The sequence below is a fragment of the Electrophorus electricus genome, chromosome 17 (assembly GCF_041902795.1).
Source record: "Electrophorus electricus isolate QZ-2024a chromosome 17, ASM4190279v1, whole genome shotgun sequence".
Taxonomy (NCBI): domain Eukaryota; kingdom Metazoa; phylum Chordata; class Actinopteri; order Gymnotiformes; family Gymnotidae; genus Electrophorus; species Electrophorus electricus.
In genome coordinates, this window is record NC_137513.1 from 4,004,803 (window position 1) to 4,029,578 (window position 24,776).

Consider the following 24,776-nt stretch of genomic DNA (forward strand, 5'->3'; position numbering starts at 1 on the left):
TGCCGTCTTGCCCCATTAAGTGTCTATATGAAGGCTTGCGCATAACAAAGGAGATGCAAAAAGCCTGGCTATGAAGACATTTGCTTTTCCTTCTGTCTGTGGGTTAAGGGTGGAATGCATCGCCATAAACACAGCAGGAAAATGGCGGTGGTGGTTGGTTGTTTTGTTGTTGTTTTGATTTTGTGATTATCTCTGTGGAACCTGAAGCCACAAATGCAGTGGAATTTTTGAACAACTTCAAACTTTAATAGGACAAAGTTAATTATATACTTGATATAATCAGTGGCATGGGGAAGGGGTTAGCAAGAGTTGCACTGTGGGGGGAGGGTACCAGAAGGCTTTTGTAAATTTACAAATGGAAATAAAATTAAAACGCCCTCCAGCCTGGGAATAGGGTCCCAGAATTTTGCCAGCGTCTATAATTATAAATTCACTTGCCCTCAGTTTCTATAGCAAAACAGTTTGTAGTTTGCAGGTGTACAGTTTGAGCCTCTAACCCAGCTTCTGCCAAGCTTCTGGGAACACAACAGCCACTAGCATGTCATCACTGCTGTGTTTAGAATGGTTCCCCTGCCAGAGAGAAGTGGTCAGCAGTGGTCTGAAACTGACCAGTGATGAGTGGGGCACAAAACGTGTGATATATGGCACAGAGCAGCGAATGGACTGGGTGAGTGTATACACCAAATAAAAACAGAATGGAAATAAATGAAAGCTTCGCACAAGAAATCGCGTGTTCTCCCTGGTACGTTAATCGGTAAGTACTACTGTGAATGGATTAATTGAGTGCAAGTTATCTTATCCTTGAAGTTCCTTTTATTATAGGGCATTACAACACAATGCCTTCTCGAGAGGAATTTAGAAGAAGCTGTGGGATTTCCGTGGTAAAGCCAATCAGAAAAACCCTCATTTCTGATTAACATGACATGCAAGACCAGAAATGGAAATTTCGGTGGTGCTCCAGGTGCATTCGTCAATCACGAAGTCACTCTGTCACTGCACTAAAAACAAATAGCAAACATACCTTTACTGAGGGGCAATAAAACTGTATGGCCTTAAGTCATCCGTCTCAAGCCTTAAGTTCCTTTGCATCTTCTTTAAACGGCGGAACGAAAATGTCAATTTGCTCCTACGGCCTTTGCGTAATGCTTTCATTATTATTATTGTCCTTGTTGTTGTTTAGTTTTGGTGGGTGTATTTCGTTTTATTGGTATTCGGTATACATGCTGATATTCCCGTCTAATCAGACGACCTCATTCAGTGCACAGCACTACTGGCTTAACAAACCCAGAGTGCCATTCTCCGCCCGGCACAGAACGGTGTCAAACGTTTGCTTTTGCTTTTCGTTTGCCACTTCTGCGTTTGACAGACGGACACGTGCCATCGTGCCCTCGGGGTTACATCGAGCAGATGTGCTGTGGTGGAATCCGAGCGTGTGCACCCACGCTTTAAAGTAAACTGAAACTTAAATGGGAGATATAAGGAAGTTTGAGATATTCTATCATGCTAAACATCTACGCAGATCGAACGCTTTCTTATTTTTACTGTAATCATCGTCCATGGTACAGCTAAATACCTTACGTAGGCTTACTTATCAAACTGTCATACTAATCCTGCAAAAGGCAATGTGACAATAACCACCAAATTGCTGCCCGAAGGTGTAAACTAACACTTAAGATCATCAAGCACGTGGAAGAGACTATGGGAACCAGTGTCTTTAGAGCATCTGGTGTCGCGTATAACACTTTGGCAGAGCGCCCAAATTTACATTTCTGTGTGTGCTGAGCCTTCTGCCACTGGGTCACACCTTTCCAAAAGTCGCAGTGTCTCTTTCCGCCTATATACCTCCTCCTTCCTCTAACCCTCACACCCGTGCAGACACACGCCACCTTAGCAAAAAGTGACGGCTCCTACACCCGTAGAGCTAGGCACGTGGATGATCCTTAGCTTTGATGCGCAACCAAGAACACCACTTGGATAACGACTAAACAGTTTTCCTAATTTTGAGGTTCTTGTTGTCTATACCATAATTTACAGGACTTCAAGTTTACGAAGTTTGTGAGTCTTTTTTCTTTTCTTAGAGGCACACCGTTCAGCTTGCCCTTATTGATCATAGTCTTTGTCTCTGAGCATGCAACATGTGCATGGTGGGTTATAGCAGATGGCTATCGATTTCTTCCATCATGTTCCCACTTTGCTGTATAAAATGTGCTTGATACTTATTTGTCCCGGTGTATTCCGCAGCGTGCAACAGTGTGCGGTGCTGGCATCATTTTGTGATGTTTGTAGGAAGGACAACGCTTATTCCTGTCTTCGTTGTTATGGTTAACACGAACAATTAAAGTACAATATCTACCCCCACCCCGTGTCGTGTACCAGGCGAAGCGTGCCGGGTTAAAGTCGGGGCACGCGAAGGCACGCGATGGCCTCATTAGAATAAGAATAAGTGAAGATGCCCAACAGTTCGCAAAGCTGCTCGCTGTGGTCCGATATCCGAGTTATCGACGCTTTCTGATACTGGGGAATAACTTATTTACCTTTTCAAATGTTCAGTTAAAACATGTTTAATATATATAGTTTACATAAATATAATTATATATAGTTTTGTCTTCTCATACCCTCGGACTAAATGTTCCTACAAATAAACAAAACGGTTTATGTGTATTGCACTTGCAATATTCCAGACACTTCGGGCTCTAAATACTACATATTTTCTTTAAAATAACCAGAATATTGTTGCCGAACCTACTGCACATTGTGTTCTGACTAATGTCCTGGTTTTCATATTACTTGCTTAGACCTTGTTGTCTATTGTATGCCCGCCCTATACTGATGTTTGATAATTGTAACATTTTTCTGCTGTTTATGGTCAAAACATCTCGCGAGTTTACAGCCGAGGTTTCCCCTGTAAGGAGTGTGATGTTTTTGTACGTAAACAGAATTAATAATTAATAAAAAATAATAATAATAATATATTTTAAATTGTACAGGCAGTCTTATGTAACTTTCCTAACCACAACGCCAAGCACAGCGGCTTTGCACGGTTGAGCTTCAACAAAAGAGTTTTCTTTTGATTTGTATGATAAACTGTAATTGTAACCGAGAAGCTCTTGCAAGGGTAGTGTTACCGAACATGGCATATGAGCGCGCCCTACTCGTTAAACACACATATCGTTTTTAAACTGTTGTTTATTGTGCCCTTTCTATAGAAATTGGATTTATAACGTTCAAGATTGATATTTAGGACATTAAGTGCTTATTTGTGATATCACTTGGAGTGAAAGGCACCGTTGGGGTACATACATATAGTGTGGACACTCACTAATGTGCATTTTGGATCCCTAACTAATAGAGATTAGACATTAGATACAGAGCACCTCTGAAGAGGTGGCGCGTGCAGCCACCTAAAAAAGGAGGTGGGTCAAAAAGGAGCTTTTCTAGGAGCCACCTAGAAAAGGAGGTGGGCCAGGTGCTGCAGATTATCATACAGCTGTGGTGGCTACACACACACACACACACACACACACACACACACACACACACACACACACACACACACACACACACACACACACACACACACCTACCACCACTACCACCATAGCAATTATCTGTAATCTCAAATGCTCCGAGAAAGCCCCCGTCCTTCCCCATCTTCTCCCCAAGGCGTATAGTGCAACTCAGGATAACAAAAGACCCTCCGGATATTTGAAGGGCACAATAAACGACGCTGCTTCGACGCACGCCGGTTTAACGACTCGCACGCGTCAGAGCGATTATGCATTTTTAGGTCTGAATTTAAAAGGGTGTGCAAGCACCTTTCTCTCGTCTGAGCAATCATTGTCGATTCTCCCCCGAGGAAAAACTAAAAGCATCCTGTAAAGTCTGGCACGCGACACAGAAGAGAAAAAACGAATGTGAGAAAAACACGAACTTCCATAACTTTTAAATAAAAAACTGCAGCAAAATAAGTGTGCACTCTCTATTCCGACTCAACCAGGGAACTCTTCTGTTCAGAAATGCTTTATTAAATTCAAATGTTTTATTAAATTGTATGTATGTATATATATATATATATATATATATATATATATATATATATATATATATATATATATATATATATATATATATATATATATATATACACATACACACTCTCTCTCTCTCTCTCTCTATATATATATATATATATATATATATATATATATATATATATAGGTATAGGTGTAGCCAAAACCATAAAATGATTGTGCTCTAAATGATTAGAGGGTTTCCCTGCGCGTTCAGACACTCACTAGCCAGTCTCGTGCAATTGGCGGTCGCACCGGTTGTAAACAAGACTCTACACCAAGCTCATTTGCGTAACACGCCCCGCCCACGTTGTCCCATTTTAAAAACTGGGATTCTCTGTCCTCTACTAAACTAAAACGCACAGGTTCAAAGTATACGCACTGCGGAGCTGGCAATTTGTTTTTGTAAACGTGAGCTCCAGTAACGGTCAAGAGTTAGAGGGTGACTCTGTACTAAGTTACTTATTGTCTTGTTTTTTCGATTTAGCTTTTTGTTTTTAACTCTACTTTGAAAACAATACATTCTTTTGCACCGGATACCTGCTATAATCTTTTAACGAGAAGATATCGCAAAATGGCTTGTTTTTTATCATCTTGTATCTTGCTTTTAATATCATTCCAACTGGTAAGTATACCTCATGAATACGATTTAATTTCAATCCGAGTGATGTTGACATTTACAACACTACAACCTTATCTCATTCCCGCAGGTCGAGTCATCTGGTGTGTTTGAGTTGAAAGTGCAGTCTTTTACCAGCACACGACTTGTCTGTAAAATGTCCGAAGACTGTCGGATCTTTTTCCGTGTTTGCCTCAAACACTCGCAAGATGTCATTTTACCTGAGCCGCCTTGCACATTCGGGGAGGGACGCACTGGGATACTTGGCGCCGACCAGAGTTCCCTCTCAAGCAGCGCTCCTATCCGGATACCTTTCAACTTTAAATGGCCTGTGAGTATCTTCGTGTTGAGAATTAATGCTGCATCCCATAAAGAAATAGTGTATCTAAAGACATTTTATTCTGGGATTTTATTATACTGTTTTCACAAAATTGTGGTTTCTTACAGGGAAGGTTTTCGTTGATAATTGAAGCGTGGAATGCAGAGAACTCTTCCGACCAATCAACAGGTTGGCTCCTCTTGCTTCTTCCTTAGTTAAACGTTTATTTTAGATTCGAAACCACCAAAAGACAGACAAAGTTAAATAAATGCGGTTTTTTTCATCTAGATCAAAGCAATCTTCTCAGCCGCCAGGCAACCAAAAGATCCATTGCGGTTGGAGAAGATTCGTCCCAAGATGTGTATGTAGGAGAGCAAAGCGAATTGCGATATTCCTATCACGTCGTTTGCGATGAATACTACCACGGGGACAGCTGCTCTGACTACTGCCGTCCGAGGGACGATACTTTCGGACACTTCACCTGTGACTCCTCCGGCAACCGAATTTGCCTGGAAGGATGGAAAGGCGAATACTGCTCAGACCGTAAGTATCCCTTTAATTCGTGTGTGTGTGTATATGTATGTATGTTATAAATATAAATATAAATATAAATATATATATATATATATATATATATATATATATATATATATATATATATATATATATATATATATATATATATATATATATATATATATATATATATATAAACTTCGTTTGTTAGTCTTGATTGATTTGGAATAAGTTGCCTACAGAGAAAATGTGAAAGTAACGCGGGTCGGGTCGTCCGAATTCTGCAAACGGTTAATTCAACTGCCTCAATTGGTCAATACAATTTCTAAGTCGCGTCAAATCATTGCTGGTCTACCCCCTTTTGTTCGCTTTAACAATAGGAGTAAAGCGCATGGTTTAACAGGCGCACGCGTTGGAACTTAATGTGCGCTGCCTTGCGTAAAAAAAGACGGCATGTGTTTCTTTTGTGTGGGCCCCAGCTGCTTGGTTTAGTACTTAACAAATACTTGATGTGTCTGAACCTTGTGAGGGGGGTTGGTTGTTTAGTGCTGGGGACAGTGGCACACTCACTCATTTCCCCTTTTTCTCCTTCTCCTTTCTAACAGCCATCTGCTCGTCTGGCTGCAGTGATGAGCACGGTTATTGTGAGACCCCCGGCAAGTGCAAGTGCCGCATCGGGTGGCAGGGTCCGCTCTGCGATAAGTGCGAGCGTCACCCAGGCTGCCTGCATGGCACATGCAGCCAGCCCTGGCAGTGCAACTGCAAGGAAGGCTGGGGTGGCCTCCTCTGCGACCAGGACCTGAACTTCTGCACCAACCACAGGCCATGCTTGAACGATGCCACATGCACAAACACGGGCCAGGGCAGCTACACGTGCACCTGCAGGCCAGGCTTCGGTGGCACCAGGTGCGAGATCGAGACCAACGAGTGCGACAGTAACCCGTGCAGCAACGGAGGCAGTTGCAGCGTAAGTGCCTGTGCTTGGCCCTTGCTCGCTGCAGTCCTCCCTTACCCTTGTGTCTGTTGATTTCCTTCTTGGAAGTCCAATGGGTTTAAGAGTATCTCCTCTTCCATGCAGGATCTGGTGAATGACTACACGTGCACATGCCCTCAGGGCTTCTATGGGAAGAACTGCGAGATCAGTGCCATGACTTGTGCCGATGGGCCCTGCTTCAATGGTGGGACGTGCATGGCTAAAGTGGCTGGAGGCTATTCTTGCCACTGTCCCCCCGGTTACATGGGCTCCAACTGCGAGAAGAAGATCGACCGGTGCAGTAGCAACCCCTGTGCCAATGGTAAGTGTTGCAACCTTTAGGTGCACGCACACACACACACAAATACCCCAAACTGTTTAAAGCTGGGTTTGCGAGAGCTTATCAGTCAGACTCAACCAACTGGGCCACTGGCATTCCTTGGCTGTCTTCGTCTGCAACTTCAGTGTCAGGCCCTGCCTGGGCCTCCCAGCACCACCATGCAATGCACTCTCTCAGCTTTGTTTTGAGATGCATCCACTCAGCATATCCCCGTCAGCCACTGAAGGAATGCTGTTCTGGCTGGATAGGAGCCGCAGGGAGAGGCACCACGATGCATCTCAAACTGATACGAAGGGCAAGATAGAGCAGCCCTCGTAAATATTATTGTGAAGAAATGCTACTCCTTTCGCAAGGGTTCCAATTACTTAGCCTGGATCATTTATTCACCTATGGAAGTTTTATCATCCCACTCTTGAATTCCTTATAACTTTGACTAAGCCATGCACAACCTGCCTGCAGCGGGTCCCTGTTTGCCCATATATTTTGCGTGGAAGAGCCCACAATCTGAGCCTGTATGTGTAAGATTGCCTTTACAGTGTATAGTGGGACCCAGTAGTGTCCCACAATGTCATCAGGGCAGTGCCACAGAGTTTGAGTGGTTTCGTTTCTCCTTTAAAGGTGGCCAATGCCTTGACTTGGGGCACAGCCTGAAGTGTCGATGCCGAGCCGGTTTCACCGGCTCCCGCTGTGAAAGCAACATCGATGACTGTGCCCGCAACCCCTGCCGCAATGCCGGCACCTGCGTGGATGGCATCAGCGACTACACCTGTAAGTGCACCCTGGGGTTCAAGGGCAAAGACTGCAGCTTGCGGGCTGACGCTTGCAGTCTCGTGCCCTGCGAGAACGGCGGGACCTGCTTCACCCACTTTAGCGGGCCTGTGTGCCAGTGCCCTCCAGGCTTTATGGGCTCCCGGTGCGAGTACAGCCAGCCAGTCACCCAGACGCCAACCACGCTCAAGGTCCCTGACTTCCCATTTGCGCTGGCCATCTCCTTCACCCTTGGTCTGATCACCCTGGTGCTGGTGCTGTGTGCTGCCATCATCCTGCTCAGGCAGATGGGACGTGACCGAAAGGCTGCAGCCATTTCTGTGCGTAATGACCTGGACATGGTCAATAACCGTGCCTCAATGATCTCTGCTGCTGCCCAGTCTGCCTTCAGGGAAAAAGAGGCCTTCCTTAACCCTAGTGGCCCGTGCAAGGTGTCCAACAAGGACGCAGCACTGAGCTCCTGCATCATGGATACTGACAAGGCCAATAACAAACAGAAGATGGTGGACTACAATCTAGCCAAGGAAGAGAAACATACAAAGGACAAGCTAGACTTGTGAGTATCCTCTTTTCTCTCTCTCTCTCTGTCATTTTGGTTAATTGAACTGTGTCCAACCTGTTTATTTTTGCAATTTTTCAGGAAGAATTCTGAGTCCAGTATACTGGTTTCCCCCATGACCTTTTCTAAAGATGGTTTATATCATCCTGTATACATCATTCCAGAACAAATAGAGCAGTGTGTTTTTGCGACCGAGGTAATCCTCATTCATGTCAAATATTTATCAAACTAGTGCCATTTTCATTCATTTTTCTTTTAGAACAAAACTAACAGTTTGTATTCTTGTCTCTGCCATCAGGTTTAACAGTATTGTCTGACCTGGGGAACCTCAATCATAAACAGGCATCGCCTGACCATGTTTACATGTTTTTAAAGGACAATAGGAAGATGTGAAAAGAATATATATTATACTGACATATTTAATATTTATTCATGCTGCTTAAAATGAAAGGACTTCTTGATGGGGACAATATTGTTGCGAAGACAAAGCAAACTGATTGGCTGGAAGAGGGGGTGGAGCCACTATTATTTGCACTATGATTTCTTTTTTTTTCACATCTTAGACAAATACATATATATGTCTTGATACATTTTATGAAAGGAACATATACACTGTGGAAGTGAATCCAAGGTTCCTTAACTGCAAAAAGGAAGGATCTTTCCTCTCAAGATGCCTTATAAGATGGAAGAAGGTGCATCTCGGTCTAGGAGGGCTGGCCCAGGGCTCTGAGACAGCTCAACTGAAGTTGGAGCACTCTTTGGATAGTTTGCTCGGGCAGGCAGCTGAGGAGCTATCTGAGCGCAAGCAGCCAAAGTGATCAACAGGCTGATCTTCGCTGCAGGCAATATGGGCAGTGGTCATGGGAAATGTGATCTGAACTTGTGTGTTACCAGTATTTGCTACGCAATGCCTGACACCTAACACGGGCTCGACTATCAGAGAAAACTCATTGAAGGCGAACTCAATCCAATCAAGTGCCTGATTTTTATTATTTTTTTTATATGTACCGTGGCTTAAATGACAAAGGTACTCTTTAGAAACACTGAACCTTCTAGCTTTATTGAACCTGTGAAATATCTGCTTTTTTTTTTATCCTGCACGCATAACAGCAGTTGCTCTCAAAGTGATAATCTGGGTACAGACTATACAGCAGGACTTTAATGGATGATTGTGTACAGCTTTCATCCTGTCACTGTCCACAGACATTCCACTATTTCCTACATTCCCAGAGCAGCTCAGACAGCCTCGCCACTGATGGGTTCTTGTTTTGCTAAACCTATGTATGGGGTCTTTTCAAAAAAGATCTCAACTTTAATGGAGTACAAGACTCCACTATAGAGTTTGATTTTTTTTTTTTCTTCACTTTAAACCAAATAGATCATTTGTTATATCTTTATTAATATCCTCATTAATTTAACAATGCAATGTTGTACAAACCCTTGAAATATTCCTATTCCTAATATTTAATTTGATTGTAAATAATTTGTATTTATATGAAGAGAATTGTATACATGTCACTGTTTTGTGCCTTTCAAAGTCAAAAATATATATTTTTTCTTAGAATAAATCATAAAATGTGTAACTTTACATCATGTCTTTCATGGTTGCATGATTTTGCACAAGTCTCTTTCCTGGTCCTTGCACATGGCTCTCTGTGCTGACCTCTTCTACACTAACACAGGATGTGGTTCAATTACCAACTCCTTAAACCTCTGAGTTATTTAAGCAAGTAGAAATGTGCAGGTCAGGAGTAGCTCAGAACCAGGATTTGGAAACACTCTCTGAATTAAATAACCCTTACATTGGCATGGCCATTGTTTCCAAAACTAAATACTTCAGTCTGACTCCATGAAAGAACCATTTAGCTCGTTGTGCTCGTAAATGTTGTTCACAGCTGGCTGCCAAGTACACTATCACCTTGGGGGCACAGCGTAAACATACTGAGATGCATCACTAAGGGACTAAAGGCTGAAAATCCTCCAGAGGAAATTCCACAGAACTTCAAGCAGAACTTGCACATGACCTCGCTCTAAGAACAGCTGCAAGCGATCATCTCGCCGTTCGTGTCTTTATATGTGAGTTTCTACACACTTCCTAAGGCACTGTTCCTCGCTAGATGTGTGCAGCCCAGAGCAGAGGTGCTGCTTCTGGACAGTCACTGATGGCTTTCTGAGTGAGATTGTCTGCTGCACATGGGATTCTTGTCTTTCTCTGCCAGCTCCTCCTCCTCTTTGTGCACAAAGAACAGGAGCATAGGCTTGAGTGGGGGAGGGGAGACCTCCTGCATCAGCTCTCTCCTGAAACCATGGTTATGTGTAGGCCAAGGCAGTCTGACACCTGTCACAAGCCCTCTGAAGAGTCTGTACACTACTTCCTCTAATTATCCCAGTTTTCCAGAAGTAGAAACATCATAAAATATAACACAGGGTGCCATATCTATGTCTATATGCATGGTAGGGGTAATGATAGTTAACACTGCAGTGCATTCTGTGTGATGTTGGCATGTAGTGAGACAGCCTGAAATCAGAGCCACAAATCTGGACTCTTATCAGTAATTACCTTTATTCCAGTGATGTGTGGAATCTTTTGACTACAAGATCCATTTCTTGCCTTCTATTGTATGAACCTTTTATAATGTTTGTCTCTCTCTCTCTCTCTCTCTCTCTCTCTATCTTTCTCTCATTCACTCGTTGTGTCTCTGTGTCTGTCTGCAGCTGCTCTGTATGAGTAATGGACTTGGTGACAAGCTAGTGTTCAGATAAGCAGGTAACTGCTGCTGAGCTTGTCAGTCCTGCCAATGTTGGCTGTACTATGGACGAGGAGTGGCCATGCTGTGTGTGTAATAAATAGCGTTAAGGTCATGCTTACAGTTGGAGCACTGCCTCTTTCGTTATGTACGTGGAGGTTAACAGCCTTACCTTGCCATGGACACAGAGTACAAACAAAGAATAGATTATTTTGAGATAAGACTCTTCTGGTCTTTCCTGTTTGATGCCAAACTCTTACTTTCGTTTTTCCATGATCGTTTTTCCATGCATGTTTAATCATTTACCTTGTCTGTTTGCAGAGGAACACAGTGATACAGAAGGGTGGTCTTCAGCTGCCAGATGCAGGGTAATCTAACGTACACCTGCCTGCACCTGCTCTCACTTAGCCCGCTAACACCCACATTCCTGCTTATCAGCTGCTGGCTTCAAATCAACTGGGCACTAGGCCTTGGGGAACTACTACTGTTCAGGCCAGGGAAAGCCGGCAGAGGGGCGTGGCTAATGCCTTGACCTTGTGGCTGTCCAGATCAGCTTTTCTTGCTGGGCCAAAAAAACAGGATGCACTCGTGTACATAGAGCAGGGTACGGCTGAGGTGCACAGTTGGATCAGGGGGCATCTTCCGTGTCCTGTTTAGCTGGAGGGGAGAGGCTTGTACCAGGCAGGCCCTTTGTGTGGGACCTGGGGTCGGGGGTATCACTTGAAAGCAAATCAAGCCCAAGGTCTAACCCTTGTCCAGGTCAGCACTGTGCTTCCATGCTCTCATAGTCAAAGACATGAGAAGTAGAGATATCAAAAGGTGTGTGCATTATGGTTTATTGTAAAAAAAAAAAAAAAAAAAGCATTCTTTCATAATAGTGTTACTGAATTGTCAGAATTCTCGTACAACTCACCATCTGATTACTAGCTGACTTTTTCATACATACGTGCAACATTTCTTTCGGCCTTCTTGAGTAGCCTTGCAATCCAAATCGAATCGATTGATTATGTCTTTACAGTGCTAATGGTTTATCACATGAGGATACCTGGATTTGTCATAGTTCATGGGTTCCCATCCTTTTTTACATGGGTGGACACTATGTGGAGATTTCCCAGCCTCTTTTTAGATCCAAGACGAGCGTGATGTGTGCGAGGGCACAGCCACGCTGTTGATATCAACCCTTCACCAGAGAGAGCGGAAATCCCTCATTACGTCGGCCATGAACACTCATTAACATGGCAAAACAACATCAGACAATTGATTAGATCTGTGCGATGCCAGTAAACATGCCGTTTGTTCTAGAGTTACAAGAAATACCTCTGGGGCAAAACGAGGGAGAAACACACAGAAGGAAGAAGGAGAGCAGTAAAAGGCAGCAGTGTCTGCAGATAAAAGACCCCACCTGTCATCACTTCATCAGTGCTGCTTTCTTCGCTCTTCCTCTCCGTGCAGACGCTATCTAGCTTCAATCCTGCGCCACACAAGGGGAAAGCGTGAGGAAACCCGTGAAAATCATTCCTGTCTTTTTAGGCAGCTACCCGTCCCCATTTTCTTTGGTACAACCCATCACAACCCTGAAAGTCAATCTTGCTGCTTTACTTTTACTTTTTTTGTTTTTTGTCAGAATTTTAATGTAAATTCTGGAAATTCTACATACACTCTGTATATACAAATGCATGCGTTTAATCAATGCAGAGATTCTGTGATATCTGCATTTATATGATGTCTGCATCGACTGTTTCTCAATAGCTCATTTACATGAGCTCGCACACATACCTATCTATTCAAATGATTTCAGTATTCAGTGCCTTAAATTCAGTTTCCTGGGATTTTGCCATTTTACTTATCTACGCTCCAAAGCAGATAAGTCATATCTTTCAGTAGGGATAAAGCACTCCAGTGAGTATGCTTTACACACTGACTGGGAAATGCATGTGGTATATATTCCAAACTTCTGAATCTATGCCAACGCTTCGACTGTGAACATTCTACAGAATTTGTATAGTGTCTTGGTGTATTTGCAAAGACACATCATAGTTAGGACACAGTTTTTCTTATATGGACAGTACTGCTGAATACAATAATTTCTGATTTATTATGGCTCAGTGAGCAGGAACTGTAACAAAGTACAGATGCTGGGAATGTTTTTCTGCAATTAATTAAATGTATTCATAATCACTCAAAAAAAAAATCTTTAAAAGAAACACATGGATCGAATGAAACAGTATGCAACCTATTGCTTTTCACCACTAGATGTTACCAATGGTACTACAGGTGAAAACATAATACTGGCTGATGTACATAAATACATGCACCAAAACAAGCACACAAGCGGACGCATGCACTCACTCCTCTGCCCCTGCTTCTGGTGGTTATCAGCTACACTACCTGATGTTCATGTGCTGCTCTCTACCCGTGTCACACATACAGCACTCCATTTGTGGTTTTCTGGAATTAACTTTGAAATTCACAACCTGTGTGAGTTTCTAATGAGTGGAAGTGCTATATGGTTGTGAAGAACATGCACGATTGTGGAACGCAAAATCTGAAGGTTGCATTCGAAATGTAGGGCTAGTGTGTCTATCTAGGAGTAAAGCTTGCCCACAGTACCTTTCCTGTGGACTTCCTGTTTTCACAGTATTTACGGGTTCCGATATGGGAAGGGAAGTGAACCTTTTCTGGCACACTCATCACTCCCCAGTCCCCATTCTTCATTTTAGAGAGAAGAGGAAACAAAGCACCTTCCTGACCACACTCATCTTCTTAGCACACGCATATGCTCATGAAAACTGCAAGATAACATATTCCACACGGCATGTGGTAAACCCAAACTGTCCCACAGATCAACCAGACTGTACTTTACTGTAATATCACTGCATGCAGAACACAGGAGGGGTTTTTGTTTGTTTGCTTATTTGTTTGTTTTTGGATTTTTTTTTTCTCACAACAGCACAGTTTCAGTTAGTCCCCACTGTGTCTTTGACTAAAAAACCATTAGTCTTTTCTGGCCTCTGTGAGAGGGAATTACCTTTTGACTGGGAATAGAAAATGGTGTCCTGCACAGTGGGTTAACTATATGGAGAATGAGCTGTTTCAGTGGTCAGGATCTGTCCCCAACCTGTATTGCTCAGCTGTGGTGCCCTCACAGTCAAAGGTCAGAACAAATAGGAAGTGACCAAGGCAAATATAGACCCAACTGACAGAATGGTCTTATGGATGGGATGTGGAGACAGGAAAGGGGCTTTGGTGGTGTGGTGTGGGGGGTTGAAGACTACCATAGCTTTAATGGTAGCAAAACATGCAGAAAACCATGTGAGGCCCAGAGTCAACACAACCCGTTTCAAATGAAAACAAAATGTTTGCCCTCCTTTTTCTCACTGTAATTAGAGCCACACTCGCCTTCCTCCTGCATAGCTAACGTATGTGTGACTAAGATCTTTTTTTTTTCTAACGTGAAACCTGGAAATACTCAAAGCTTGACAACATGTGTATGTCTTGAATCATTTTGAGGATGTAAGTTACCTTGAGGATATACTCTTTTGCATAAATAACGTTTTAAACACATGTACAGTATACTGTATTGCAAATGAAGGTAGATCCATTATTGCATATCTGACAGACCACCACAGCAAACATGTACATCATGCCTGCACCCATCTGTACAGGTAACAAGCACGTCTGTGATAGGTAAAATGGAACGAAACATAATTTTGTGATAAGATTGAATTTTTTGCTTGGCTTATAAAAATAAGGGGTTTAACTTTATTGGTCGGGAACCAGATGGAACTGTATTTTTCTTGGACCTTCCAGTCCTGAGAAAACAATAGCAGTATACTTCTCAATCACACAGAGCCTTACAATAATAGAGGAACACATGCCCTGAAAGCCAAACCCCATTCCCGCTTACGCTCCCGAGTTCCCGTTGGTCTGATTGCAGCTGAAGCAAGGGTTGCATTGAACTCTGAGATGTTCTCAGACTGCCTAAAGAGTTACCAGTCACCTTCAGCTCTCGTCACACATGGCCACAGGCACACACATGGGCTTGATAAAGATGACATGTTCCCACATCCTGGTGACTGGCCCAGAAATCCCATTGTGAAATGGTGTTTCAGGCATATGGCAGAAAACCATGTGAAAGATCCCATGAATCTTTTTTGCAATGTAAAATTCTTTAGATGACACTAAAAAGAAAATCTGGGGCAGATTAATTTTATGGTTCAATTTTTTAAATCTTTGAAGAAGTTATGAAATTGGAGGCTTATTGATGCACCTGTGTACATGGATGTGAGGAAAAAGATGAGGTAAGGCCCACTAAGCCAGTCCACTTTGCAGAAGTATAAGGTGAAGACAGGGTTTGTGAGGTTACCTGAGGGTCCTCAGTTCAGCATGGGGTTTGTGGGAACCCAACATCCGGCAGACTGGTCCCCTTTTGACCCCTGTCAGCGTGGGAAAGGGAGGAAGAGAGGCTGGGGAGCCGCCGTGACTGAGGGCATTAACACAGATGACTCTAGCAGCCCTGAACCAACACCTGTCCCACTCCTCTCTCCACCAGACAGGAGAGACTTAAAGAGCTACTCATTCCCAAGTGGGGGTGGGACAGTTGGTGGAGGGAGAGAACCACACACCTCCTGTTAACCGCCCATCTCCATTACATGGGCTGTGTTGGTGAAACTAGAACTGTCAGAGTGGGTCTTAAGAATAAAACAAGAGGGAATTAAAGAGATCAATCAATCAACTTACCTGTCATAAGAACTGCACTCAGCCAATTTTGAAATGAATTATGCTAAATCACATTGGAGCATGTTCTTTCTACTCATTTAAGATTAGTATTTTAGACTCCTAAATCTGCAATACAAAAAGGATTACCAATGGTGATCCACTGGATTGGGATTAAATCCATATCCTGAAGAGTGGCCCAAAATCAAAAGCAGCATAATCTATGGGTGTTCAAAGCCTATGAAGAACAGGTTTTTGGACACCAGCACTGTGTGCTTGAATCAGATGATTACCATATGCTACACAGGAAACATGAAAAAACAATGTCAGCCTAAACAGGATGCTAATCGTGGATTCCAATATGTCCCAAAAATTTGCTTTATATTCACAAAGTCATGGAATTAAAAAAAAAATTTGTTTCACTTTCGTGATTATCGCATTTCCTGTCGTAAACCCCATGAGTCAGTGGCAGCACATACCTGACTCAAAATAGGCCACTGCTGGCTGGGCCACCTGACCTAAGACTGACTGTCCCATCCAGCGCACAATGACAGTGTGGGAAAGGAGGAAGGAAGCATGTTTTGACAAAGATCTGCTGAACTGAGCAGGGTGCTTTTCCCTGGGGAGAAAAACATTAAGGACTTGCCTTGACCCCAGCACTGGGGCCTGAAATGCTGGGCATTTTGCATACTGTCTAACCCACCAGTGCTATTCAAGGTCAGTCAATACTGTGAGTCCATTATTTAGAGAGCAAGCTTTATCATTTGGAACCCATGACAGATTTAATATATTCTAACAGAAATCATGTAGTCTCATCTTCAGGGGTTCCAGCTCATACCAGGTACACAAGTCTGCCTTCAGTGCTTGAGTAATAAATTCCTGAACTAAAGCCAAGACAAGACAAGGCAACTTTATTTGTGTACTGTACACAGGAGTAATACAATGTACTTTTCACAAACAAGAATAAAAATGTACAGAGTTTAAAAAGGATTAGACATATATAAAATAAAAAAGATCTCAAATAAAATAGACAAATGTAAAATGAAAATATAAAATAGAGCAATCTAAAATGAAATTCACAAATGTAATTAAAGGCACAGGTTTGGTTTGAAAAAAGTTATGGTTTTGCCACCATGGAAATCTTCTGGTAGGTGGGTCCAGCAGTGATTAACACAGTATATGAAAGCCACGTCACCATGCTTGTTCTAAACATTGGAAACACTACTAAACGATCAGTCACCACTGACTGAAGAGGCCTAGTGGATTTGCACTCCTAAACCCCCTTGACTAACACAGTCAAATCATGAAAATGCACACATGGTTAAAAGATTTCTGATCATTTCGACATGATCCACATGATTCCACATTAGTGATTGTAAATGTGTGTATTGCACATGCTGATTTCAACATAACTCAAAAACACTGAATTATTTATTTTACTGTTTTTTCGTACTATTGTGTACGAAATTGTTTAGAGAAAGCATGCATTGTTGCAAAAACCGCACTCGGTATCAGTATCCTACTGGCTATGAATCAGATTTAGTCAAATGTTACCAAAAATATCTCAAATAGTGCCAAAGAGGACAAAACAAAAACTGCTTTTATACAGAACATCTGCTTTTCACCTCAAACCTGAGGAGGTTACAGAAAGAGAGGCTGGCTGAATACTGAACAGAACAGAAGGGAGGCTTATTCTGCTGGATTTCGGCGAGAGGGGAACCCATGAACATGAAAGCCTAGATGAAGTGTGAGCAGCAGACAGAGACTGAGGGGCTGTGGCTGTTTCCTGCAGGAGCCATTCTCTCCTTCTTCCTCTTAGTCACACCTCAGTAGAGGTGTGAGGAAAATATGCCTTCACTTCAAACAGGCTACCCATCCATGGCAGTCTGCTGGCTACTATCACTGTTCTCGGCAGTGTGATGCAATTTTCTTGAAGCGCTCCAGAGTGCCACTGATCCACAAGCTTGTATTTAATAAAGACAAGATGGCCTTTTCTTAGTAATTGTTCCATCAGACCACGAAGGCTGAACCTGGTGGTAAATCTCATAAGATATATCTCATCTTTGCATATGTTATTTTAAGATATTATGTTTTAACATAACATGTAACAAACTAAATGTTTTAATTATGCTTTGGCAGGAATGCCTAGGGGCATTACACTTCAAAAGAACTGTCCTCTAGATTACAGCAGATTGGTTTTTCTCAGTTTCAACATAGTTTTGAAAGAGCATGACTCATACGTTTATATATATATATATATATATCTCCAACGCAAAACCCTGTTTTTGTAAGCATAAACTAGAACTTGCTTTAAATATAGCACTTCATGTCGCAAAAAAAGAGGAACCAGACAACTTACAGCAAGACTGCTAGCCTGGGACAGCATAAAGTGCAGAGTGGTAGCTGTCAGCACTCACACGAGCCCTACGAGGGCACGGGTCAGGGAAGCACTCACATGAGATTACGACAGACAGTGCACGGGTCGGGGAAGCACTCACATGATCTGACAGTGCACGGGTCGGGGAAGCACTCATGAGCCTACAACAGACAGTCTAAAGAAGGTGCTGGGAGGAACCGTGGTGAACCGCCAATCAGAAGTAATGAGAAAGAGAGTGCAACAGCTCTTGTTCACTTCTGGAGATCAAAGCCTTTCCCCTCACTTCCCAGGCTAACACATCACTTTTACAGAGACAAGACTGCACACCTCAAAGGGTTAACATTCATTAAGTTAGAATGAGCTGACTTCACACCCAAAGAAAATGTTAAATACTGTCAATAACAGACAAGGTTTAAAAATGTTTTATATGATTTAAAAAAAACAAAACAATTACATACGCTTGCTTTGAAATAGTTCAGGTTTCTAAAATAAAACAATACACATGTCCCTTGACCACTGGTGGCAGTGTTGTATCAAACCCTTTTGCTGCTCAACACATAGAACATAGAAGGGTAAAGGATGTCCAAAGCATACGAGAAGGGAGACTTATTAGGTTTTCCTGCTGGAATGGCACATTTTAAAGCATAACTGCCCAGATCTATCAATGAATAGTTAGAATACATTTGCAAGAAGTTTTGTTCATCCAATTTTTCTAAAAGTAGTCACTTTCACTCATCCAGGCATTTCTGTTTTCTGACAATCATACAACAATGGACATTTAAACATACTCAAAGAGTTAGCAGGTATGTACACATAAGACTGTAGACAAGCTTAATTGGCTTGAATACAAAGTTTGGGGCACTCTGGGGTAGTTTCCAGAACTATTGTTAAGATCTGTGTATGTCCACTCTGCTATTAGCTGGCTTTGTACAGATTTCCTATCTGGGATTTCTTCGATGTCAAATAAAGTTCCAGATAAATAAACATTTAGTAATGATTCCTTTTAAATGAGATAATGGATGCACTGACCACCCCCTAGCTGTAAAATGATATCCTTATTCTGTGTGTAGTTTGGACAAAGCTTTGCACTCAGAAATGGAATCCAACAATGTAACCCTAAAAACATTAATAAAAGAACATTAATAGTCCCAAAGAAGTAGAATTCTGTTTCAGTATTGTGGTTCCAGAACGACAATTTGCATTTTATATGTTAAAATCAAATGCAGACTGTAAGCAAATCTTTAGCAAGGGATATTTATTGATGTTTTGCCAGAAATACAAATGAATTACACACTTGGGATCCAAATATATTAAAAGGACAACTGCCAGCATTTTGTGCTCATGTTAAATAATTAATAAAACATTGAAGAATGGCATGGAAAAGATAAGGAGTATTAAACAACCTAGAAGATATTTGAACATGTTCCCTGACCAGCAGGTTTCTGCCCTACGAGTTGCTAATCTTTAGTACGGAAGCTTATGTCCTTCAAGAGGATATCCTGCAGCACAAGGTGGTACACACTCGCAAATGAAAGCGAATAGAATTTCAACCTGCAAATGGCAGTGGAAAACAAACAGTCATCATGGCAACAGGTATGAGCTTTTGTTACATAAATGCTTCAGTGCTCTTTCATAAACACTGTAGGTAAGTGTGCACACCGACCTTTCAGATGAACAGTGTGCTCATCTCAAAAATGTCTCAAAATGCTTTATTTAGAGTAAGATTTAAAATGGCACTGAAGATAGGGTGATATGGTTTTAAAAGAGTCTTTCTCTTAATACACAGTAGATTATATTAGTAGGGCCCTACCAAATTCACTGCTTAATGTAGCTTGCTAGCTAACATTACACATTTTGACCTTCCCAAGTTCTCCTTTTAATTTCTGATTTGGATTTAAATGTAATAAACACCAACGTTCCTAGTTTTGTCAAAATGTTTTGGAGGCTGGTGAGGTTATGGTCAGATATTAGCTCAGCATGGCATCACAGCCTGTCAAGGTTAAGTTACTAGCTAGCTACATAGCTAGTTAAGTGTTATTTAATATCAAAATGCTATGACATGTAACTAGCTAGCATTTGTCTTCTAAAATCCATGAAATCCATAATTCTTGAGAAACTTTCAGAGTACTTGAAACGCTGTGGTGAAAATTCAGGCACGCATGAAAAAAAAGTTTCTTTCACCTGGTCTTCCAACGGTAACATGTTACCGTTTTACTCAGGTAAACACACTACCTGAATAAAAGGCGAGACAGCTGTCTTAGTTGTTAAATTTGTTTAGTTGTTAAAGTTGTTAATTTCCTCCCTAGTAACCTGAGATTTCTAGATGGTTTAGCCGTTTTAAATAGAAGGTCAATCTTTTAACGTCTTTTAATTAACCTGTGATGGCTGTTTGTTTTGTTTTTGGTTTTTTTGGGGGGGGGGGGGGGGGTTGCTGTTGTATTTTTTTATTTTATCTTTTAGTTTATCCCAAAATTATTGATTTATTTGCGCTTGTATTTTGTTCTTTGATGTATATTTTATCTTCTACTTTATCTTATTTTATTTCATTTAAAACTTTTCTAAAAACGTTTCATATAAAACATTGCTTCTGCTCTTCTTCCTCATTCTTCTTCTTCTTCTTCTTCTTCTTCTTCTTCTTCTTCTTATTATTATTATTATTATTATTATTATTATTATTATTTAGTAATGGCAAAGAATTCTAATAAGCTAGATTCATGTTAATAAAGTTCATTCCTTTTCTGACTGCATACAGAGCATAATGCATCATAAATGTATAAAACTGAATTTATCAGATGCTCTATTTCAAGGAAATTCAAAGTGTGTACAAAAGGTACCACACTAAAGTACCTGTCAATATAACTGTTAATCAAACTCTCACAAATGAGAGGTTGAAAAGTTACTTTGCCAAGCTGAAAAAAAAAGGATTCAGATCTTGAAAGCAAACTCCAACTTTAAAAATACGTTCCATGTGTGCTCAAAACTTTCTCAATATTCAAACTCAAAATTAGGTCATATTTTACCATACATAAATGGTAATTTATATTCGTGTCTAGAGTTCACCGTGAAATGTAAGCTGAGTCCCAGCTGTGGCTCTGTGCATCTCCTGTGTGGGAATGTTCTTTTGAACAGGCAGTGCAGTGTGTAGCAAAGTGTTTAGAGAAGCCTTCCCACTCTGTTTGTATGTTTGCATTGTGGCCAACTATGAGCAAGAGTCCTCCTATCTGTTTAAATCAGTGGTGGTGGTGTATGTGGGGTGAGCTAGTTATTTGTATTACAGAAAGAATATAAAAAGTAGCTTTGCTTTGCTTAAGTAAGTACACAAGATGAAACTAAGTTGTTTGTAAACTTTTGTACTTTAACAGGAAACTGTTGTGTCTTATTTGGGTTAGTCATGCCTAGATATACTCTGTGATTTCCAGTTAGAGGTAGGGCTTATGTTAATCACCACCATCTTTGGCATGACAGGCGTGGTCACTAAACTCTCCACCGCTCTGCTCTCTTCATTCTATAGATTTTATCTATAGAGGGCTGCAAATGGGGTTTAATAATAGGAAATGTAGGGGTCAATGCCTTTGCAGTAGAGGAGGTCTGACTCCACGAGACCTCCCTCCATCCCAATAGTACTGTTGACAGCTGCAGTAGCTAGTTCTGCGTTCTCATTTGGCCTGACTGAGAGTTCGTCGACCCTTGACCTCTCCCTGGGGCACTAAGCTATCAACTGTCAACAGGAGTCAGAGGAAGCGATTTATTCTGTGAGGTCAAAGACCTTGCACATACAGCAGACCAAGAAAATCAGAGAGAAACCAAAAGAGAAAGGACAAAATGAAAAGGGCAGACTATTTAAGTAAAATCTTTGATCTTAGAACAGAAAAATGGTGGTGCAGATAGTTCATTTGCTATTAAGCTAAAGAAAATGCTAGAAATGTGCTGTCTACAAAGGATTACCTTCTAGAGCGAATGTTTATACAAATTAATAGGCAGGGCAAGACAGGTTTAGGCATATAGCACTTTTCATACAAAGTGCCAATTCAAAGTATTTATGCTAAATAAATGATAATATATGTAACCAAAACAAAATCCATAGAAATTCTGCCAAGTGGTGGTTTTCAGAAGAAGTTCTGAAATAAGGTATGACGGACTAACCTTGTTCATTATTTTGGTTATTCTGAATCCATGTGCATTGTGAGAGTGTATTAATAAATGTAGCATAAAATGCATTAGAGAGGGTTCTGTACAGGAAGGCTGGAGTTATGGCCAAAGACCACTGGAATGAGGAAGACTTATGCTTGCTTTCTGAGCATCGTCTTGGTCATAGTCTGAACAGCACAAACAACCCATTACACTGCTGTGTATAAATTGAGATCAGTTCTCGTTGGCCAGTGTGAGGGTGAGACAAGAGTGAGAATGAGTAATCCATGTTCCATATGCTGTTCAGCAATTTAGCAAAGAATATTAATAAACAATAAATATGAAAAGGCCGTTTGAATTCATGCAACGCTTAGCTGTACCGCTGCCTGATGGAGTTCTGTGTAATTCCAATATACAAACTGTTTTGACTGCTTCAAGTGATTTCAACTGACTGAACCCTGGCTCAGATGTGATCATTTGTAAAATGTTCTTGTGAAATGATTTCCCAACACTGCATTTTGCATCGGACAAATCAAGATAAACATACACACACACACACCCACACACACACCCACTGCAAAACAAGCAAAATCATTGGATTTATTTTCTTTCTAGTATTCTTTACTTCCTTTCTGGTTTTCATTATATCTCTATCTCGTACAATGTTCACCAAAACAGTCCATTAGTTCAGGACGTATGCTGTTTAGGGTAGTTGCCTTGTTATGCCAGCCTTAAGCAGCATCCTTTCAGAAATGATCCTCATAGTCTCATGTGGCTTTGATCTCTTCTGGGCCCTACTATGTTCATGTATGTCCAATTATACCTATATTATTATCCCAAGTTACTGTTTTCTGATTTATCCCTATCCATTTTCCATATAAATGGTGATGTTTATACACATAGTGCGAGGAATGTTGGTAATATGTCCCTGGATCAGAGGTCTTTGTCTCTGCTGCTGTTTGGCTGGCTACATGCCATCTTCATGAGACTAGAGTTCATCCTCCTTTAGCCCTCTGCACCACAAAGGTTGAGAAATGAGCATTTAATATTTGTCAAAGGATACCTTCACATTAATGAGATTTTACATTTAGAACAAAGCTGGCTTGAACTGAACAGTGTGGCATGTCTTATTGAAACTGTGCCACAGACTTCCTCTTTGCACAATACGTGAAGGTAAGAAAGGAGATGGTTTATTTGGCTCCTTTAAAATACAGGAAGCAGTACTGTTTCTTATTGCTTACTCCCACCAAAGCCTTCAAAGCTTTCTTGCCTAAACCTTTTGAACTGTTGTCTATCTGTATTTTTTCATCACAACAAATAAATCCTACACTAAATTTTTCATTGTCATGTTGATGATGCTTTAGAAAACAATGCAATTTGTGCAACTTTCAAATACATTAAATTCTACTTAACATCCATTTACAGCCAAGGACATATCTTGGGTTTATTTCTTTTATTAGAGTAATGTGTATGCATTAAAGAAATTGCTGATATTGCTGTCTCAGATCATTTATGTCAAAGATCAAAGGAATCAGAGATTAAAAAGAAGCGATGTTTCAATACAATAACAGCTGTATCTTTCATCAGGACTTTCTGGACAATCTCCTGCTTCTAAAAGAACAGCACTACAAAATAGGGTTGATATTCTTAGGTCAAGTGTAAGATCAACTCTAGAGTTAGTTGCACCAGAAAGGGTTAAATCTGCAATCCACAATCTGCACTCCATAACTCCCTCTTCCCTTATTTCTACTATTTTGTCCACCCTTCCTCACCCTGATTCTCTATCCTCTCTCTCTTTGGATACAGTTACAAATACTTTCATTTCTACACTATCCTCATCAATGAATCTTCTGTGCCCTCTAGACGCACTAAGTCCTCCCCACCTGCCCCCTGGCTAACAAATACTTCGCTGCCACAGGAGAGAACTAAGGACTGCAGAGAGGCGGTGGGGGAAATCTCGCGTAGATTCAGACCTCAGCTCATAAAAGTCTCTCCTTTCCAAGTTCTCACTGGAAGTAACATCTGCAAAGTCATCCTACTACAGAGAGAAATTTGAATCATCATCATCGTCATCATCTGATCCACGCAAGATCTTCACTATTTTTTCTTCTCTCCTTAATCCTCCCCCTCCCCCTCCTTCCTCATCTCTTACTCTGGAGAATTTTATCACCTTTTTTGAGGAAAAGGTTGCAGCAATCCTCCAGTCCTTTTCCTCTGTTCCCACCCCTCCAACCAGCGTGCATTCCCCAACATCCACCTCTCTAACTTTTTTTTTCCTCTCTCCACAGATGAAATTCTTCAACTCCTGACTTCCAGCAATCCGACCACATGTCCGCTGGATCCACTTCCTTCTGCTCTGTTCCAGACAATCGCAAGACATCTGCTTCCTTTTATCTCTGTCATCATCAACAACTCCTTAACTTCTGGATACATGCCTACTGCATTCAAAATGGCCAAGGTGGTACCAATCCTCAAGAAGGCCACACTTGACAGCTCCAGCATTACCAACTACAGGCTGGTATCACTTCTCTCTTTCCTCTCAAAAGCCCTTGAGTGAGCAGTTTATAATCAATTGTCTCTTTTTCTCACCCAGAACCAGCTGCATGATCCCAATCAGTCTGGCTACAAACTGGCACATTCTACA

General features: G+C 41.4%; 1 protein-coding gene across 1 annotated transcript; it reads left to right on the top strand.

The window, feature by feature from the left end:
* The first annotated feature begins 4,428 nt into the window (after positions 1–4,428).
* On the top strand, positions 4,429–9,722 carry dlc (deltaC). The gene is made up of 9 exons (XM_026997652.3): positions 4,429–4,695; positions 4,781–5,020; positions 5,137–5,197; positions 5,297–5,551; positions 6,130–6,491; positions 6,603–6,819; positions 7,456–8,161; positions 8,246–8,360; positions 8,463–9,722. Exons 1-9 carry the CDS (start codon positions 4,645–4,647, stop codon positions 8,466–8,468), a joined length of 2,013 nt encoding a protein of 670 aa, XP_026853453.3. The 5' UTR covers positions 4,429–4,644; the 3' UTR covers positions 8,469–9,722.
* The last annotated feature ends 15,054 nt before the right edge of the window (positions 9,723–24,776 follow it).

Excerpts from the sequence above, each read along its gene's own strand:
- dlc (XM_026997652.3), top strand. The coding sequence starts at position 4,645 with ATGGCTTGTTTTTTATCATCTTGTATCTTGCTTTTAATATCATTCCAA. Across the intron at positions 5,021-5,136 it reads CTTTCAACTTTAAATGGCCT|GGAAGGTTTTCGTTGATAAT; the intron begins GTGAGTATCTTC and ends GGTTTCTTACAG. Across the intron at positions 6,820-7,455 it reads TAGCAACCCCTGTGCCAATG|GTGGCCAATGCCTTGACTTG; the intron begins GTAAGTGTTGCA and ends TCTCCTTTAAAG.